At 41.6% G+C, this 16984-nt stretch overlaps 2 protein-coding genes across 3 annotated transcripts in view; both read right to left on the reverse strand.

Annotated features, from left to right (window-relative positions):
- Positions 1 to 590: 590 nt before the first annotated feature.
- On the reverse strand, positions 591 to 12420 carry st14a (ST14 transmembrane serine protease matriptase a). The gene is made up of 19 exons (XM_056441769.1): positions 12060 to 12420; positions 9481 to 9640; positions 8782 to 8912; positions 8605 to 8675; positions 8182 to 8348; positions 8018 to 8053; positions 7230 to 7464; positions 6110 to 6252; positions 5915 to 6018; positions 5119 to 5231; positions 4897 to 5033; positions 4710 to 4814; positions 4505 to 4612; positions 4296 to 4412; positions 3996 to 4118; positions 3626 to 3809; positions 2401 to 2672; positions 1876 to 2012; positions 591 to 1527 (listed from the first exon to the last, which is right to left on the reverse strand). The coding sequence occupies exons 1-19, from the start codon at positions 12099 to 12101 to the stop codon at positions 1369 to 1371; spliced, it is 2544 nt and encodes an 847-aa protein (XP_056297744.1). The 5' UTR covers positions 12102 to 12420; the 3' UTR covers positions 591 to 1368.
- Positions 12421 to 14000: 1580 nt separating this feature from the next.
- The window catches only part of aplp2 (amyloid beta (A4) precursor-like protein 2), a 51536-nt gene continuing 48552 nt past the window's right edge, over positions 14001 to 16984 (reverse strand). For both annotated transcript variants that reach the window (XM_056440526.1, XM_056440527.1), the window contains 2 exons: positions 16258 to 16413; positions 14001 to 16006 (listed from right to left, as the gene is read on the reverse strand). In XM_056440526.1, the coding sequence (XP_056296501.1) occupies positions 15905 to 16006; positions 16258 to 16413 (258 nt within the window). In that variant the 3' untranslated portion in view covers positions 14001 to 15904. The remainder of the gene's footprint in view (positions 16007 to 16257; positions 16414 to 16984) is intronic.

Below are 16984 nucleotides of genomic sequence, written 5' to 3' on the forward strand. Positions count from 1 at the left end.
CTCAAAGCAGCCATAGTGACCTTTTGATAGGTTACTACAGAGCCATTAGTTATGTCTGCGTATTATATGTTTGAGTGTGGAGCCTCTCAAGTTGACCACAGTCAGTTTATATATGGGGCACAGGTGCTGACAGAGGTAAAGATGTAACCTATGATGGTGATCTATGGCGATCGCACGGGAACTGGCATTAAACGGGAACCTCACCCAACGATACAAACGGCCTGGAGTCTCGTTCAAGCGAGTAAGGAACAGGATCTCCTCCCGCAGAAATCAGTCACTACAAATACTCTAACAGCTAAAAAGACGTGCGTGTGCGGTAGAAATGAGTTTATAGGCTACTGCTGCACGAACTGCGAAACAATAGGGATGCTGCATGTCATTATGATGGAAACAACTATAACTGATATTATAAATTATCGTTGTTCTGAAAAAAATCCTGTTGAAGTAGTCCCACAGAGTTGTAATGAACATATTGCAGTGAACAAATCTATTCAAATACAAATTCAGTTTAGATAAGGCGCAATGCAAATATGTTGGATGTTAAGTAGTCATGAAAAAAATTCTGACCATGAAAACAGAAATGCAAAGAATTGGAGGTTATATATTATAATTATTTTATTGAAAAACATCTGCTATAAAACCACATTTACAAAGATTCAAGAAGAATTAAAATGACAAGCCAATATTGTGCTGGATGAAATATCATATAAACATGAAAGGTTAACCTAAAAAACAAACCGTGTTCAAGCTGACGTATTCTTTTGCAGTTAATGGCTGTACATATGAAAAGCCATCCATGATGAGCAGGACAACGCTTTCCAAAGAAGAATCACATCACTAACTTCAGTGATTTCTGCTGGACGAAAAATCACTAATAAGATACCAAACCATAGGAGGTAAGATGGAATGAGCTTGCGGCAATTTTGCTTTTTAAATTCACAAAATTCTGACAAGGAAAACTGGTCTGACATTTCTATATCTACTGATAAAACACAAGACAACAGAGATGCACAATTCATTTGTGTACATGTGTAATAATCACGCCTAAAATCTATTTAATGTGCAGCACATAACATTGTTCTCCATCAAAACAAGCTTTAAAAAAATAAACGGCAAAATAAAACCACACAAATAAAAGCTTTATTTACATTCAAAAACATTTCATCAACCCCACCCTCATAAAATAGAAGTCTTAAAATGTGTTTCAATTGCTTTTTAAGCAAACGGTGCATTTTCCGCTGCAGCTGCAAGAGTCTACACCACGACATCAGCTGGAAAGTCCGATTGGTGAAGCAAGAATCCGTACTTTGGTTTGTCATCAGTCCATGTGCATTTCTCTATGACCTGGTTGGACCGGTTCGCAGTAGTCTACACTCCCGTCTTTTCTTTGACCCACCCACGGAATTTGGTGACCCTTGAGTAGATGCCAGGTTTGTTCCTGCGCGCGCAGCCATCGCCCCAACTGACCACTCCTGCCAGAAACATGCGACTGCCGGACGGACTGGACAGAGGGCCGCCAGAATCCCCCTAACAGAGACCAAGACAGGCACATGTGAGAGTTACTACATCGGGCAGTGTGGGGCATTTTCCTTTTTCTCTACTTCTTTCTTTGCCTTTTCCTCCTCCACCTCTTCCTTCTCAGCAAGTCAGAAATGTGTTTTCCATGCCCTTGTTACGAATTCAATGAACTTGCCAAACATAACACTCTTTGATCACCTTCAGTATAATTGACAACAGTTACATTTCTAGCCATTTGTCAAATTTGCAACTTGATAAAATGTTAAAATATGCCAGATTTTGTCAAACCGTGTGGGAGAAAACTGAAACGATATGAAAGAACGCAGCGCGGCGTGAGCTTCGAGGGACTTTTATTACCTGACAAGCATCGACTCCCCCGGTCAGCACTCCGGCACACAACATCCGAGACGTGATCTGCCCTCCCATTAAATCATTGCACACCACGGAGTTGATAATTCGGACCTGGGCCTTTTGGAGCACTTTTGCAGCAAATCCTGAATCACAAAAACAACAGAAGGACACCATTACACTTATGTTCAGGTCTACATATCATCAGGTTGGAGCTCTAACCTAAAGTATTGGCAGGCCTTCATCAGAGAATAGAGATACAAATATGTATGGTGTGTATTAGCACCTACATGACATCAATCTGGGAGCAAATATAGAGATACAATTTTAATATTTTTTTCAAATGATGAATACCCAGTATATAACAGAGTATCACCAAACTAAATAAAAAACTTATTTATTTTGTATATTCTTTCACTCACTGGATAGTTAGTTTAGCTTACGTTTTGGTTCTCACATTTATTAAAAAGTTTCAGCACAAGTATTCAGCACAAGTATTCATCAAACAGGGTTTGATTTTTGGTGAGAACTCGCCTCCTTCTCGAGTAGCGCCCCACCCGGTGATCCACACAGTGTTTCCCATTGGAAAATCATGCTGAGGAGCTGGCATGCAGATGGGCCTGATGTAATCCGAGTATGTGACGGGTCTGTCCAGCTTCATCAGGGCGATGTCATTGTCATAGGTGTATGCGTTGTAGTTCGGGTGGGGTATGATCTGCTTCAGGTTCCTTTTCTGCACGGCATTTCCAACACCCCCTTGGGTGTGAAGGCCGAGGTAAATTTCCCAAGTGCCGGGCTGGGAGAATCTGAAGACGTACGCCAACAAAAAATTGCAAAGTGAATTCTCAATCTAGAATAACAAGCGTCACATAAGAAAACGTGTATGAAAAATCTGAGTTAGGCCTGGCTGTTCACATCTTGTTTACCATTACAGTTAAATTAAATTAAGCATGGGACAGTAGGTGATTACTCACTACAAGTTTTAAAAAAAATTCTAATATATTTTATATAACTAAAGAGTTGAAGAATCATTGTTCCGATATAAAATATCGCAGAGCCCAGTCACCTTCAGAGAAAATGCATAAATATCAACCAACATCAGAATGAGTTCCGTGTAGAAAAAAATAAATATCAGGATGGTATTTTTGACCGCTCTACATTTAGCTTCCTGGGGTCTAAAACATGCACCGAGGGCCTGGAAAGGTTTCATACATGTTAAATAATTCACGCACACATCCGAGCATTGTGTAGCTAGTGAAAACACAGAAGGTTTCACTTTGCATGGGACACATTGTTTACAGCATATTAAAGTCAAGTAAACAGAACTGCATTCGATATTTTGTCCTGATGTTTCAAAGAATTTAAGAAGCTCTCGAGGCAGTTTGTTGTGTGATCTCTATTTTTAAACTGAAAAGACTAATGAAGCTCTCGAATAAGGATAACATATTTGACATAAATTAAGGATTATTGTGGGGACAACTTTAATTTGTCTAAACATGGCTCTAAAATAATGTGTCCAGCATAGAATACATTGATAGAGGACTTAAATGTCAATCTACTGTTGCAATCTTTTCACGTTCAGAGCATCCGCTAAACATCTGCAACATGAAAGTTCAACGATCCGGAGACATCTGGAGGTGGTTGAGCTGCCGAAACATCTCGTCTCACTTATTCTAAAAGAGCTGCGAGCTCAGATCTTTTTAAATCTTCACGATTTCTTGTCGCCAGTGAAAACATAAAATAAAAACCAAGAAGATACCTTGTCCGGCCGTCATCTTGCACGCAGTGGGCGGCGGTGACCAGCCAGGTCGGACTGATGATGGCCGCTCCACACACGTGACCGAAACCTTTGACGTGAAGGCTGACCTGCCAGGGAAACTCCCCGGCTTCTGTATCCTCGCCGCCCACAATACGCGACGTCTTGAACATGCTCCGCCCGCAGTCTGCAACGTAAACAATAAATTAGTCACAGGGCCGGCATGTCGCAGCTCGTCGTTGTGCCTGAAGTGGGTGGAAGTTCGCAGCCGCTTCGTCCTGCAGGGCTCAACAAGGCAGACGGCGACAGAGACACTTTTAGAAGATCTGAGACGAGGTGCGTGCTCCCGCTGAAGGTCGGCATCGGGACGTACCGCAATTCAGCTCATCAGATCCATCTTCGCAGTCCGGCGTCCCGTCGCATTCGGGGTTCACTTTACTGATGCACTTATTGTTTTTACATCTATAAGTGAGATCACTGCAGCTCACATCCGTGCCTACAGAGAGGGGGGAGGGAAGGACAGTCAAATCCAAACTAGGAAACGGGCACTGTATGCGTTCCTTGATTACGTGTTCCCTAAAATGCATTCTTCACACACGTTGCAAACTAATAAAGACAGCAGCGTGAATGGATATGTTCTTAGATTCAGTGACTTGTGTCTGGAGAGGCTTACTTCTCCCACAGTTGAGCTCATCGGACCCGTCCCCACAGTTGTCTGTACCGTCGCAGCGATTCTTCTCGGACACACATTTTGCATTCTTGCACGTCATTTGTCCGGTTTTGCATCCACCTTCGATGACAAAAGCAATGGACGGGCATGAGAAAAGTGACCCGTCAAAGCTCACGTGAAACCCAGCCTCCATGAGTGCAAACGGGTCTCACCACAGTTCTGCTCATCGGTGAGGTCTCCACAGTCGTCGATGCCGTCACATTTCCAGAACATGGGCTTACACAACCCGTTCTTACAGCTGATCTGCTTTGTACTGCACTCTGGAGGAAACCACAGAACTCACTTAGTGTGCCAACAAAGCCGAGATTACCCAATCGATGTTGACTACTCTTCCTCCAGTGAAATCAGAGTACTTACTGCAGTTGTATTCATCGCTCATGTCTCCGCAGTCATTCCAGCCGTCACACTTGAGCGCCATTTTCACGCAGCGCTGATTACTGCACTGGAACTGCTTTGGACAAGCTGTGGATGACGTGACGGGGTTAACACGGGAGGTACACTTCCTTCGCGTCAGGACATGTCCGTGATCATGGGAGTCACTCACGGTCTTTGACGTTGATGGCCTCGTACGATGCGCTGAAGCCTCGGTCCACATAGGAGGCGTCGGAGGAAAACACCACGCTCATGGTGTTGCTGTTGCTGGTTTCCGTCACCGTTCCATCCGGCTTTTCTCCGCACAATCTGAGGATGAAGTGCACAAGTAGTGAGACATCGGCTCTGCTAATTAATTCCCATGTGTTTTTAAGAGATGCGAGCATGGACTTACTTCTTTCCGTTGATCTCCACGTAGTCCTTGCTACAGCCCTTACTGTTCTCCTGCCCCGGCTCAGACAAGAGGAACTTTCTGAACGTCACCTTCACCGCCTTCCCAGCAGGGACCTTAATGATCGACACAGACGAGTAAAAACCTCACTGGCATGGTGACACTAGGGCTGCAACTCACGATTATTTTAATAATCGATTAATCTGGAGATTATTTTTTCAATTATTCGAAGAAAAGAAGAAAACAACCCATTATTTTCCAACCCTTTATGCAAAAACAGAACCGACACCGCTTTACTCCCGTGAGTTTACTCGCCTGACTATTTGTGTTTCATTCGAGCCTGAGAGGGGGCGTGGCTTATCTCTATTGCATAACATCCCCCTTAGGCTCACACCGACTGTGTATGAATGACTTCCGCTTCCAGCGCTACTCGAGCAGCAGCCGGTTAGATTCACCAACGGCGGAGCAGCTCAACGCTGATTGACTTTCGCAACGCAGCATTATGGTCTGTCCTCGACCTCTGCTTCGCTCTTCTTTCCGTTTCTCCGTTCTGCTCTTAACTTTCTTTCTTTTTTTATACTCAACCATCTTCGCGACTTATTGATTGACGTTATAATCGTGCGACACAACGAATCGATACTGAAATTTGTTGCCAACTATTCTAATAATCGATTGTTATCCATTCTTGTTTCAGCCCTAGGTGACACGTGACCTTCCGAGGAGCATAACTGAACAGAAACACGTGATGCGGCTGTGTATAACATGTGTATAACATGTCGATTAGATGCCGTCATCTCACCTGGATCGACCACTGACACGACGTTTGAGGAGGATAGTAATTTGGGAAATTGGGAGAAGTGAAGGTGCCTTTTTCGCCCATCAGATGGCCCCCGCATGTCGTACCTATTACAAATGGGTTTGCGTCAGGATTTGTCCAATGATCAAACATTTATAATTCAGCTCCCAACAAAGAGGTTCAAACATTAATCCCCACCTTTACTTCCACTTCGGATTTGTGAGACCTGTGCCCTGAAACCTGGGTAGTTCTTCTCCTTATTTGAGGCCATCGTCACCAGCATGACATTGCCAGAAGACAGATAAGTCATTGGTTCACTAGGTGAGTAGTACCCACACATCCTGAGGAAGAAAAAACAGACCACATACATTTTAAATATAAATATACACTTTTATTAATCCCCAAGGGGAAATTAGTTCTCTGCATTTAACCCATCCTTAGTTATTAAGGAGCAGTGGGCTGCGGTGAAGCGCCCGGGAAGCAACTGGGGGTTCAGTGCCTTGCTCAAGGACACTTCGACTTGCAGCTAATGGGGAGAGCGGGGATCGAACCCACAACCTTGCGGTTGAAGGACGGCCCTCTTACCCCACTGAGCTAAAGCTAAAGCCGCCCTTTTCTATTAGCACTGTTCACTGGTGTGATGATATCGAGTCTCTAATGTGGTTTAAATTCCATTTGTATTATAAAATAAATCAGTAATGGGCTTGAACTGATTACAGAACAACATATTTCTTACTGAAACACCCATTGGCAATATGTGTGTGCGGAACGCTGCTTGAGGTTCTTCCTGCTAGTAAAAACATTAAACTTCTCATAGAACCTTGATTTCATTTTGGCCCAAAAAAGTATAAAATTACAGTCTTATAAAGGCTGGTTCCTTGAATACGGATTCAGTTAAAACATAAATTAGGAAATTAAATGAGAAAAGTTTCATGTGGAGTCTTTGTTGTTGTGGCTCTTGTACAGTCCACCAACGAGGAATGTTATCGCTCCTGTGCAAGAATGCCACGAATGATTTTATCATGCACACATGAACATTATGCCTGTAGAGCTCCTGGTGGCTTTGACGGCATCCCATATTTAAATTCAACTTTATTTTGAGTCTTAACCCAGGCAAAGATATGCTGCATACAAAGTTGCAGTGGCCTAAATGTACATGAGAAACACAGCATCTGACCAGCAGAGGGCCTTCCATACTAGATCCTACTCGTCGTCTCCATCCCAATCTAAACATATGTACAGTGTGCCACTGCATGAAGGCAGGAGAGTATCGTATCGGCTTGAATTGTATTGAGATGAGACCAAAGGGAAAACTCACTCTTCCATAACGCGGCACTCGATGGCCACCAGGGAGTCGTAGATTTTGAGGAAGTCATTCGTGCAGTTCTCTTCCAGATTCATCGTATCAAACTCCAGCTTGATGACGTAGCTAGGGTCTGCTCTCAGCTGCCACTGGATGAAGGTGTTGGGGGGATATGGACTGTTAGGGAAGCCAGGCGACTGGATCTGCCCCATTTTTCCGGTCTTTGTATGTTCGGAATACTTTAAAAATTCTGAGAGACACAATGACTTTTAGGGGTGCTCCTCATCATCTCTGTAAATCACACGACTGCAGCCGCCCACTTAACTCAATGCAAATACAATTACAGCCTATTATACTAACTTATTCTGATATCACTGGGCATGCTCAATTTCAACAGCTGTCTAATTTGTATATACATATATATATATATAGAACATTTTAGAAATATGATGAAACACTGGAGTTATCGTAAACAAGTCACACAGACTTTTTCCAAATATCGAGAATAGTTTCAAACTTGTACACGCCTAACATCTTTAGATTAAAAGAAAAAATAGCATTCCCAACTATGGCTAAACGACATGTTAAATCATGCCAGTCAGACTATTTTTGTAAAAAATTACAATATTTCTAATTCTTGCTCAAGATATGTCAGAAAAATGTAACGAGAGGCGATAATCTCTAATGATTTCAGCTCCGGTGACACGTTTCAAACCCCATGACGTACGAGTGAAGACACGTTTGCTGCGCTCTACTTACATGAATGAGTTGTCAAAAATAAATAGATGAAGATGAGCACTTACTACTGAATGATGTTGAAGTCAGTCGGGAATCAAGTGCTGTGAGATGACACACATAAATAATGGAGATGAGGAGGCTGACAACAAACCATAAACAAAACAGCATGATAGATTATGGACTGAATGACAAACGAGGCCAGTTTGGGCTTCAGTTGCTTTGACTCTACCTGAAGAGATCACATCTTCAAGGACCAGAGAGTTGGCCGGTCGGGACATGAAGCGCTGCTCTTTGTCCACCAGCTTTCCCATCGTAGACATGGCTTTGTCGACGGATGCCTCTTGGCCCGCAGGGACTTTGAACTCGGACAGGTAGTAGGCAATAACACTGCCTTCACTGAGCGCAATGAGGCAAGGATGGAACATAGCAGAGTAAAGTAAAAAACTAAAATGTTACTTCTACTACAAGGGTCAGACAGATGTATTCTTATTAGTCGTATATAATACTGGAAATCGGTCTCTCTTCGCAACCCCATCTGTCAAAATGGTCTTTTTGTTGTGTGTTCTTCCCACATGTTATGTTACAGACTACACAGAACTGAAAAAAGGAAACATGGCCCTATTGGAAGAAGTCATTCTGATGGGAGGCTTACCTGAAAGCCTGAACTGTAGAGCCAACATAGTATTTGGCCAAATGGGGACTTTTGGAAAAGATGGATTTAAGCTGAAAGACACAGGAGCATCATCGCAACAGAGAGTGAAACGAATGCGGTTTGAAAACTCCCATTTTCATTTTGAGGAGAGGGCAGTGGTGTGGAGGCCAGTCTCACCTGTGAGATCACCTGCTTCGCCAGCACCTTGAACTCGGAGCTGTTGGACTTCTCGTAGGCATCTTCGAACACCTGGTTAGTGATCCGCATGGAGCCGCTGTACATCTTCTTGAGTCGCACATCATTACGGACTGCAGGAGCACACAGACAAGTGAGGATACACACACACACACACACACACACACACCGATCTTAGCGTATCTTATAGATACACAGATACATATAGACTTTATTTATCCCCAGGGGAACATTTGTCTGTCTTATCCCGGTGCTGAGGCTTTGTTAAAGTTGACCACTAACATCTCAAACATCTTTTGATTTGAAAGTGTTAAGTCCCCCAGGAGTACTTGTTTCAACTGATGTAGCGTGAATGCTTCCTTCTAGGTTTCAATCATTTGCATGTGCAAATAGTCAGGCAAGAATTTAACTTCCCGAAGAACATTTAACCAAAACGTGCATGTATTTTGCACCGAAGAGGGACGTGCTATAGTCCTCATAGTTTGTCCTTGTTTTTTAAATAATGTATTTCAAAACGTCGATGAAGAATGAGGACTGAGTTAAAAGTACATATGTGCAATTTATCCAAACTAATTGTACTCAGTAAAAATGACTAACTTTTAAACTTCAACGTTTACAATCCTGTTAACCGTTTGCTACTGTGTCCTATTATGAAATAAACATTAAGGAAGAAGTTCTTACAGTGGAAATGCCAGACGAGCAGTCCGGTCATCAGAGCTACAACGGCGGCAAAGATCACCACACCGATCACAGCCCCAACTTTCCCCGGACCCTTTTTCTTCTCAAGCTTTTTGTTATCCGATGCTGGCAGGAATTGGACTGAGTTGTCCCAGTCTTTGTCCTAGAAGACAGAAAGACAGTTGTATGGATGGAGGAATGAATGATGGACACGTACAACTGAAGGGTCTATATTAAGAAAACGACAACCTCAAAATATGAATTATAAACATGTCATAGGAGCGGGAAGATATAACGCTGCAAAGAGACAAGTTTCCAGTCCACCGGAGCGGAAAATCAGCGTGTAGATAAGTGACTGCAGCAGATGGCAAGTAGGTAGTTGAGTAGTTCAGGAATGCCCCAAGCCAGTGCTAACCTAAAGACCTCAACCAGATAAACTCTGTTCTAACTGATGGAAAAAAAAGAATTTATTTCTTTATTGGGAAGAAATCTGAGCTGATTTTCATTCAAAGTCTACTCCCAAAACAGAAATAACCATTTCAGTGACAGTAAATGAATTAGAAGGAAACTGCATGCGTGAGTCACGGCCCCGTGGTTGTCTTTAAACGGTGAGGGGGGAGGGAGTACAAAGGTTTCACCATGAACAATCCTGTCAAACCTGCTGGGAACAAACCACTTGCCGATCTTTAGGGGAACAACAAGTTTGTGTGTGCTCACTGCACTGCAGTAGAAAACTAAAGGTCCCTGTAAAAGTTCACGGGCAAACAAAAGATCAGATAATAAACTTTGGGCCTGCAAGTTTAACAATTAAACGGTCCTCATGAGAAGATTGTCTGCAAAACTACAACTCCATTTACTCATTTATAAACCAAGGATAACACAGTCTCTACTTGTGAAAACCTGATTGTCCAGCTGAATGACACGGATTAATTACACTGCACATATGATGGCGAGCGTTGTCTTCAAAAGAGAAGGTTTGACATTGGTCACTCATTTTAAAGGCTCGTTGCAGTCTGCGGAATAAATATGCGTGGTTCTGAGTCGGTTGTTCACCAACACATTGTTATGTGCTTCACACATTTACTGCTCAAGGAAACGATTTGACTTCAAGAAACAGAGAGAACGTGTCAGAACACCCAATCTACCTAAAAACAAGATGGAGCTTTCCTGGCAACACACATTGTGTTTAATAACCATAATGATGAACTGATTAAGTATACATCATTCGTGGGCTTATTAACAGTAGTCCTACAGTTCAATCAATACAACGACAATTAAAAAAACAATCTGTCACACCTTAAACCTTAAATTACATTGTTTAAAACGTCAACTACCTAAAGTGTCCACCTTTGACAGGAATCTGTTTAATATTCTGAAAAGTCAATCTAAAAACACAAACCATGTAATAAATTATTACCGTCAATGACCACAACACGCTGAGAACAGCAACTTTACTCAGATGCCACACGGTGTACCGACACATCCTCCGATAGAAATCTGGAGGGCATTTCTACATTATGCATTTATGTTTACACCATGCTCTGATGCTGTGCGTGGAGTAATCTCGAGTGAACAAGTCACAACAGGGCAGAGGAACTTGGAGGAATTCAGGCATCTATGCTTCGCTTTCTGAGGACTTCACTGATGAAGCTCACCGAGGTTCTACAATCACTTATTAAAAAAGGTTTTATCCAAAGCTGGGAGTTGTTCTTTTGAGGGTTTTGGAGTATGACTTACTTCAAACTGCAGGTGGTAAGATGACTAAATAAGTTTTTTCTTCTTCTTCGAAATTAAGCAGCATGCAGAGAAAATGGGCTGGGCGAGAGCAGCCTCAAAGGGCTAGTTTGTTCACACGATATCTCAAGAAAAGAAAAAATGGTAAAAAGTTATACCATTGAACATAAGATATTATAAGCTTGAATGAGAAAAAAAAAACACCTGTCAGATGTTTCCTATAAATATGAATCACGATGTGTTGGCCTTTATTGGCTCCTTGTATCAAAATGACACTTTTGAGGAGTTGTTTAGTATTAGGCAATCTTAAAATGAAATTTGAGGGCTTTTTTTCACATTCAAACAACAAGTTTAAAAGCTCTGGCATAAATATATAAAATCAAACCCCTGGCGGAGCCTCGAATCAGTTCGGAACCAGAAGCTTGGCTGGGAAGTCAAAGCAGCTGGATTAGTTTTTGCGGGATTTTTTTTTTTAAACTTCATAACATGTTTGTCCTGAGGCAAAACCGTGAGCTGGTGATAAGCCTGGCTGAGACGAGTGATGTTTAAAAAGAGAAGTAGAAGAAGGTAGATTTGGATACAGTGTCGTGTGTCCCGAGTGGAATGAAAACACATTTGACCTTTCTACTTCACACATGACAGTCTCGCTACTGGACGGTTAATTCACCTACAGGTCACACCAACTCTGATTGATCTTTTATGTCTCTGCATCAGATTTGTTCACTTCCTGTCTTAACGCTCGCCACTGTCTCTCTCACATACACAACACTGAATCAATATTTAAGAGGGTAAAACAGAGCCCGCGTCGCTTGGCCTCGAGCTGTACACAAGTCCTTCAAGTATCTTACCGAATTCGGGGTGTATCTCAGTCCACTGTCCATGTAGTCCATCAAGGGTCACCTCAGATTAAAAGGAAAGGGACCTCACAGCACCTGAACGCCTCCTCCCGTCTTGTTTATTTCTCGCAGTGGTTCCTGGTGCGTTCAAGGGCTGTTTTTTTCCGCGGTGAACCTGCAGGCCTTTGATTGCCGCGAGACGGAGTCAAACTACGAGCAACAAAAACTACAATACTAACTAAATAAAAATATACAGCAGTCTGGTTACAACGAATAATATGAATGATCAAAGAAGTCTCCTCTCCAGTCGGTTTGCTCACGAATGCTTGTCGGGAACCGAAATGTCGAGTGTGGCTCTACCGAGAGAAACCGGACGAGACTGCAAAGAAAAAAACTATTTCCGAGAGCTTCAGGTTTCTGCGGGCGTGTCTCCCGCACCTGTCGCGACTTCCTGTTTACCTGCACAGGTACTTAAAAGAAGAAGAATGTGTGACCTTATATGGGACACTGAAATAAATAAAAGCACGCCATTAATGATATTATAATACTGAGTGTGCTTGGAGCATTTGTAACATTATATTTCATTCTAGACTCAATTCAAAAGCGTTAATTGAATACGTTACAAACGTTGAAAATCGGTAGCTACCTATATCTGAATATGTCTTCATGTTGCGATGGGTGAACGTGCGTGTTGGATCGCTTGGTAGGCTATTCTATTGGAACAGGCATGTGTGAGTAGCCAGAATTACGCACAAGAATTACGCACAAATCAAATTTTCATTTAAATATCATAAAATAATATACAGTTGTGAGCATTTTGAGACTAATTCCACGCCATCGATCTCGGAGGTTTCATCCTGCCTCCTTTGAGTATCAGGACTGTGACCTTATCCGCGCTTCTGCTTCTTCTTCATCACAGTTTGTGCAACGATACGATGACTCACTCTTGAATCATCTCTTTCTGTTGCATTCACGATGAGCCATAAGCAGGGCTCTCAAGTGTCACGCATTGATGGAAATCTCACTCTTGCCTGTCTTCATAATTTGAGAGCCCTGCATACATTTGTTTAAGGAAATTGCATCCCCCCTTACAACGGGAATCCCCTTTAATCTGTGGGGGAATATATCCATATTTCTGTATGAGCCATGTTCTAGTGTTTACAGTTTTTTGTATTGTATGTGTTTTGCTCAAGTATTGTGTGGTATGCCTTAGTAATATTAAAGCTCCACTAGTCTGTCCTGTACGAGATCATTTTTGGTTTGAATTAGTGCAATTTAAGTTTAGATGGGGCAACTATTTGTCCGTTAGTAGGCTACTTGCCAGCAGAAGGTCTGTTTCTCATCTTCCATTATTGCGCATGGTAACTATTTGTTTATTTTAGTTTTCATGGAACAAACTACTTTTCCCACACTGAGCCTCATCATTGGTGAGCTGGCCATGGAGGGTGGGCCTTTGAGTCGGAACCCTTTACATCCACATGAGAAGAGGCCAAGAAGGTTTTAAGCTGTCAGTCATTTCAGAGACTGTATTACTCCGCGAAAAACAAGCGGATTGATACGAGGCAGCACTACTTCTTCTTCACAAGATGCAGGACCACCATGAGTCTTTCCAAACATCCCTAAAAAAATTGAAATAAAGAAATGATTTCTGAAACGAAAACTAGTCTTAAGGGAATAATTAGTTAACTAATTGATCAACAGACAACTATTTGATAATCACGTGCTCCATCAAGTCATTTTTATTAAATAATGCCCAAACTGTTCCGGTTCCAGTTTCACAAATGCGAATATTTGTCTTTTTTCGATTTGTCTTTGCTGATAGTAAACTAAATAGTTTGGAGTTTGGGACTGTTGATCTAACAAACCAAGTAATTTGAGTATGTCAAGGCAAGCTTTGAGATATTGGGGATTTTCTTTTGTTGTTTCTGTTTATGAAAAGATGACACATCCATATGGAAGTTGTGAGTTTATTGATGTGTATCCCCCCTGTAACCATAAATCTGTTTCTGTTGGTGTCAATCTCTTTTCGGGGGGAAATAACTAATATGCATATTATATTAGTTCCCAGTCCCTTCCCACAATCAAGCAGGCGGTTACAAGATTGAAGCCGTTTGGGTGCATAGTGAGACAGCCACATACAGAGATACTGTCACAGGAAGAGGAAACAATAGGAAACAAGAACACAAAAAAATATATATATCATATCATTTCATATAAGAACAATGCACACCACAGGTAATCCTCTGGAAAAAAAGCCATGATTGCAACATCAACTATACAGGCATTCAAAGACAATATTAAGAGAGAGAGAAAGAGGAGTCAGCTTTTTTTGTTGCAGAAACCAGCTCTCCAAGCTTTGTCTTTCTACGTGTCTGTCTGCCTGCACAGCCCTCCAGCTCAAAGTTGCCTTCAGTTGGCATATATCCAGATTTGTTCCAGGTGCCCCAAGTCCTTTCAAAAAGGTGTTTAGTGCCCATCATAATTATTTATGATATATTCAGGTTTAGAAAAAAAACTACCATTCATTGTTTGGCATCTGTTGTTATTTGCTAATTATTCATAGCACCCCTAAATCTACAACCTTGTGAACAGTTCGACTTAATTTGGGGTGACTGTTTAAGTTGTTAGTGCCCCTGTGCCGGCCCTGTTTTGATCCATCAGACTGTTCTACGCTTCATGACCAGCAAAGCCAACAGTTTGTGCACATTATCCCCAAAATAGATTTCAAAGCAGTTTTTTCTGCTACATGGATTTTGCTTGAGATAATTTGTGCAGGAAAAAACAAAACCCAAAAACTACTTGCTTGTAGCATATCAGAGAGTTTGTGACACTGTATTCCAAATCAAAGCCATAGAGGAGCCTGTCAGACACAAAGTATGAAAAACAGCTTCCAAGCTAAACTCAACTATGCAACACATCAATAGGTATTAGTTAATCTATCGATATATATATATTTATTGATAAAAGGTTGTGTTTGTGTGTAGGAGGGGATATATTATCACCTTCACTTAGTAAGGGGTCAGAGTAGGTTTTGTGTGATGTGTCCGAGCTGGGGGTCTGTGCACAGCTTCACCGACTCTGGCTAACAGTGTTCCTGCAAACACGAGTCATGACCACTAAGCTAAGAACCCTAAACCCATCACCTCTTTCCTGGGGGAAAAAGGCGGAATAAAAACATCTATTCTTATATCTAGTATATATATATATATATGAACTGTATATGTATATTTAGTTTTTTTTTTATCATAACAAAGAACAGAAAGTAAATAATTCATGATTTCATTTTTTTTCTCATTTGTTGTTTCACTATACATTTTAATCGGTACAAAGAACCTTCATATACAAGCAATCTATTGAGAGGAAGAAGAACAAAATAAAACACCAATTATTTTTGAGGAAACCATCAGAAACTGCATGAATGACACTGGCATGAAACTAAAGTGTAGCGTCTGGTATGCTGGTTTGATGATGGCCACTCAAAAACATTTACATTTTGCTTAATTTGCCTTTCACTTTAAAAAATAAAGAAAACGTCTGAAGAAATGTTATACACCTTGATCTGAGATAGCTGTATTGATCATTACAAAGAAATCTGCAGAATCACATTTACCATAATGCAAAATGGCAGATACATCCATCACCTTCTCAAAAGAAACATGATCAAAAAGAGCTCTATAGTACAATAGTAGCAGTAGTAGAAGTAGTAGCATTATTTAAGGATTGTTTTGAACAAACCAGTAAATGGAGTTTGGATGTATGCAAATGATTTTAACAATAGCATGTGTTATTGGTCAGTAGTATATTCCCCCTCGTTGTTGTCCTCTGTACGACTGCACAGCGCCCTCTGTGGGTTCTGGTTAGATCTGCATCTGCTCCAGGTATTTGTAGGTGGGGTTTTCATAGCCGTGGTTCTGCATTTTGCTGAGGTGGCGTTCCTCTGGCGTTAGCATGGGGTCAACCTGCGAGACAGACACAGCACTCTTTGAATGGTTGACTTATACACACTAAGAACAACATGCTGTGTGTGTTGTATGCAAATGCTTCAGATATAATAACCTAATGTGCCTCACATTATCCCACCTTTCATTTACATAACCCCTGATCAAGTACTGTAAATCTGACACTTGAAATAAGACAGACAGCAGTTCGTTAAGAGCACAGGCCTGGGCTCAAAGTCCTCACACTCTGCTGCAAATACCAGGTGGCTTACCTCCACGATGCCATGACTGATGGTGCCATATTGCCTCTTCCTCAGAAGCACCAGACTGATCACAATAACAGTTGCTATAGCCACCGCGATCACCAGCAAGCCAATCAGTGCACTGCTGCCGAAGCTGAAGTCCTCTCCCAGGGGGCGGTAGGACTCCTAATGGGTTGAAATGGAGACGAGGGAGACATGGAGAACAGTGAGGAGACAATATATGCGCAGCTAACCACTGATGCAGTCCAGTCATCTGAGCTGTAGTCCACATATACTACAGTTGTTACCTCAATCAGGTCATTTTCTTATGCTGAATGGACATTCAAGTTGTTGTTATCCTTCTGTTATATGACACTTTTTAATGAAGCTTCAGCCATCCCAAAAAATCTATGTGCACTATTATTTTCATATTTTTAACATGCATTATGACCAAGGAGCATGACAACCTTGATAACACAATGGAGGCCTGTCGCAATAACTACTTTTGTTGGGCGATATTGTCCAGAAATAATTGCGATTAATGATTTTATTGAGATTTTATGCCAATAATATGATGCTAAATTAAAAGCATAATAATGCCAGTCGTTGCTTTCAAAGAGAAATTCACTTTTAATTCTGAAGACATTGGAATTACAAAATATCGGAAAATATCTTGAAGAAATAAAACATCTCTAAAATAAAACCACACAACCATAACGATAAATAAAATGTGACTCTGTGCTCTGTTAATACAAAT

The sequence above is a fragment of the Pseudoliparis swirei genome, chromosome 20 (genome assembly GCF_029220125.1).
Source record: "Pseudoliparis swirei isolate HS2019 ecotype Mariana Trench chromosome 20, NWPU_hadal_v1, whole genome shotgun sequence".
NCBI classification, from domain to species: domain Eukaryota; kingdom Metazoa; phylum Chordata; class Actinopteri; order Perciformes; family Liparidae; genus Pseudoliparis; species Pseudoliparis swirei.